At 51.0% G+C, this 3,506-nt stretch overlaps 1 protein-coding gene across 1 annotated transcript; it reads left to right on the top strand.

Moving 5' to 3' along the window:
* The first annotated feature begins 354 nt into the window (after positions 1 to 354).
* On the top strand, positions 355 to 3,154 carry LOC310871887 (von Willebrand factor A domain-containing protein 5A-like). Its single transcript, XM_083783524.1, has one exon. The coding sequence runs from the start codon at positions 522 to 524 to the stop codon at positions 2,964 to 2,966; it is 2,445 nt and encodes an 814-aa protein (XP_083639650.1). The 5' UTR covers positions 355 to 521; the 3' UTR covers positions 2,967 to 3,154.
* Positions 3,155 to 3,506: the final 352 nt, after the last annotated feature.

Here is a 3,506-nt window from a genome sequence, read left to right as displayed (position 1 = left end):
GCCGACGCAGATGGTTTACTGCTATATGCCAGACTACTCGGCCTAAAAGGGACGGTCAATCCGAGTCTTAACTTTGTGTGAGTGTGACGCTACGTTGTTTCCTACCACCATCGCTTACAGAGTCTGTTTCCTCCTCCCCAGTTTCTGTCCACGGCCGTGGAGCGTGGAACGACAACCAACTGTCAACGCAGCTCCGCATACCATCGCTTGACAGTTCTCGTTGCCAGGCAACCGACGCCACATACGGGGCTTCGCCTCGTTCGGAGTCCCGGTTGGATAAGAGACAGTGACGTCATGAGGGAGGACGGACAATCTGGGCTGTGGGGCGTAGGCATATATACTCTAAGTGCGTAGGGATAATGTTTCACAAACTCTACATACATTTAAATAAAAGGCCTATTTAAGGAGGCTATTCGTCAAAACTGAACTCTTTCCAACATATCGTTTCAGACTAGACCTATTGCTTTGCAAAACAAGATTTCAGGTTATTTTGAAGCCATAAGAACAGTCCAAGCAACACTATGGAATGTGGACTGGTAACTCGCAAGAATGAACCAGTTCCTCTGAAAGGCATTGATGTGGAGGTTGAGGTGAGAGACCATGTGGCGACAGTGACCTCCATTCTGCAGTACGAGAACAAGGAGGAGAGCCCCATAGAGGCCGTCTTTGTCTTCCCTCTTCCTGGCGATGCTGCCGTCTGTCATTTCAGCGCAAAGATCGGACAGACAGAGGTTGTGGCTGAGGTGAAGGAGAAACAGAAGGCTCGAGAGGAGTATGATGACGCATTGAGCTCAGGCCAGCAGGCCTTCCTATTGGAGGAGAGTGAGCAGAGCCCTGATGTATTCTCGATGAGTGTGGGCAGTCTGCCTCCAGGACAGAGCGCCTCCATCAGGCTGGAGTATGTTACTGAGCTGGCTGTGGAGGCTGACGATGGGCTGAGATTCTGTCTGCCTGCTGTGCTGAACCCCCGCTACCAACCTCGAGGTAGTGAAGGGGTCAGTGGAGGGAGCGGTCAACCTCAGGTGACCTCTGTTCCAGCCTCTCTAGTGCCCTACAGTCTGTCCTTCTCTGCCCGAGTGACCTCTCCTCGACCCGTCTCTAAAGTAGAGTCCAACTGTTCCCTGGACCCTCTTCAGTACCTCAACACAGAGCAGACCCAGGCCACGGTCCGCCTGAGCGATGGGCACAAGTTTGACAGAGACGTGGAACTGTTGGTTTATTATAAAGATGCCCACCAGCCCGCTGCTATTGTAGAGGCAGGAAAGGATTCTGCCAAGGCTGGTTCTCTGATGGGTGACCCAGTGATCATGTTGAGCCTGTCCCCAGAGTTCCCTAAAGCTGTGATGTCATCACTGGCTTCATGTGGGGAGTTCCTGTTTTTAGTGGATCGTTCTGGCAGCATGGATTGTGTCATGAGCAGCAGCAGCGTGCGCGGGGCCGGGCCAGATCGCATTGGCAGTGCCAGGGACACACTGCTACTGCTACTGAAAAGCTTGCCAATGGGCTGCTACTTCAACATATTTGGCTTTGGAAGTGACTACGACCACATCTTTCCTGCGAGTGTGGAGTACAGCCAGAGCACCATGGATGAGGCTTTGGAGAAGGTCAAGACTATGTCAGCTGATCTGGGCGGGACAGAAATCCTAAGGCCTCTCAAACACATCTACAAGCAGCCCTGCGTTCCCAATCAGCCCAGACAGCTCTTTGTCTTTACTGATGGCGAGGTGTGGAATACCAAGGAAGTACTCGATCTGGTGAAAAGCAATGCCAGTTCTCACAGGTGCTTTACTTTCGGGATTGGGGAGGGGGCCAGCTCTGCTCTCATCACTGGGATGGCCAAGCAGGGAGGAGGTCATGCCCAGTTCATCACTGGAACAGAAAGGTTGCAACCCAAAGTGATGCAGTCACTTCGCTTTGCCCTGCAGCCAGCTGTGGTGGATATTTCTGTTTCGTGGGACCTGCCAAAGGGGATGTCTGTCACACCTCTGTCTCCGCCCATCACAACCCTTTTCCAGGGCCAAAGGTCGCTCATCTATGCCCAGCTCACTGGAGAGGCTTCAGGGGTCAGTGAAGGCAGTGTGACTGTGAAGTACAGCCTGGCAGATCAACCTTCTCAGAATAAGCTTGGCTTCAGTCTCAAACCTACCAAGGACACTGGACTGACTGTCCACAGGCTGGGCGCTCGGACCCTGATTCGCTCCCTGGAGCTGGAACAGAGAGACCAGCGAGGGAAGCAGGATGGAGCAGAGAAGAAGAGGGTGGTGGAACTCAGCATCCAATCAGGAGTGAGCAGTGTCTTCACTGCCTTCATCGCCGTCAACAAAGGAAGTGGGGAGGCCGTACAAGGACCTCTGTTACGCAGAAATGTCCCAGCGCCAATGATGTCCCTCTGTGCTCTGAATAGCGCACGGCAGTGGATGATGAGAATGCCAATGATGAAGATGTGCTGTAAGTCGGCACCAGTGATGATGTGTGACAGTATGGAATCCCTAGAAACTGACGGAGGTGACTATGAGGAAGATGACGGTGAAGAAGAGGACATGCTTTGTGGATCTTCTGTCTATAGACAATTAGAAAAATCAGAAAAGAAAAGTTTGCCCTCAGGTCCTGAAGAACCCCCTCAGCCCAGGCTGCCACCCATAGACCCCTTGCTCCAGGTGATCACCCTCCAGAAGGCTACTGGTTTCTGGACCCTAGTTCCAGAGCTGACTGCTGTGCTTGGGAAGACTCATGAGGAGTTAAAAAAGTCAAAGCCTCTACCAGTGACCGAGGAAGTTTGGGCTACTATTTTGGCTCTAATCTGGCTCCATGGCTTCAAGATGGACGCCCAGGATGAGTGGCAGCTTCTGGCTATGAAGGCAGTGTCCTGGGTTCGTGCTCAGAAAGTGGACTGCGTGGCTGAGTGTGTGGAGGCTGGAAATACCTTGTTGGGCTGCAAGGTGCAGAAAGATGACCTGGGGCTCTGATGAGAGGTTCATCATATCCCATCCACCTGCCGCTACCAGTGGGGTCGCAACAAGGCATGCAGTTTTCTGAGCTATACCCTGAATAACCCATCATTCGATAGGTCGATCACTCTGTGCTCTTATCTTCATGTAATTGGATGACATTAACAGGATTTACAGCTAATATTGTACTAGTCTTCTAGTGTGGTTTAGGGGTGGAAATGAAGAGTTTACATTATAGTACACATGTATGCATACACCTTCCCTAATGATTATATCTGGTTTAAGTATTTATTTATGGTGTATTGTCTCTATTATTAAGGTTATTGTAGCAGTAAATCTATATTGGGGGTGGGGGTCCCGAGACATTGCCAAAGCATTTCCAGGGGTCCCCGGCCAAAAACGTTGAGAACCCCTGGTTTAGGGGCTGATTCTCTACAAAATGAATAACTAAGCATCAACAAGAAATACTTGCTCTAGATGCTTAAGGTGGCTCTGGAAGTCAGGAGAATACACGATCACATCATCCAAGTAAATGAGCAGATGGTCGTGTACCTGTCC

Source organism: Protomyctophum parallelum (assembly GCF_964188405.1).
Source record: "Protomyctophum parallelum genome assembly, chromosome: 15".
In the NCBI taxonomy this organism is placed as follows: Eukaryota; Metazoa; Chordata; class Actinopteri; order Myctophiformes; family Myctophidae; genus Protomyctophum; species Protomyctophum parallelum.
The sequence above is the reverse complement of the archived record's forward strand: the minus strand, read 5'-3'. Positions and strand labels throughout refer to the sequence as shown.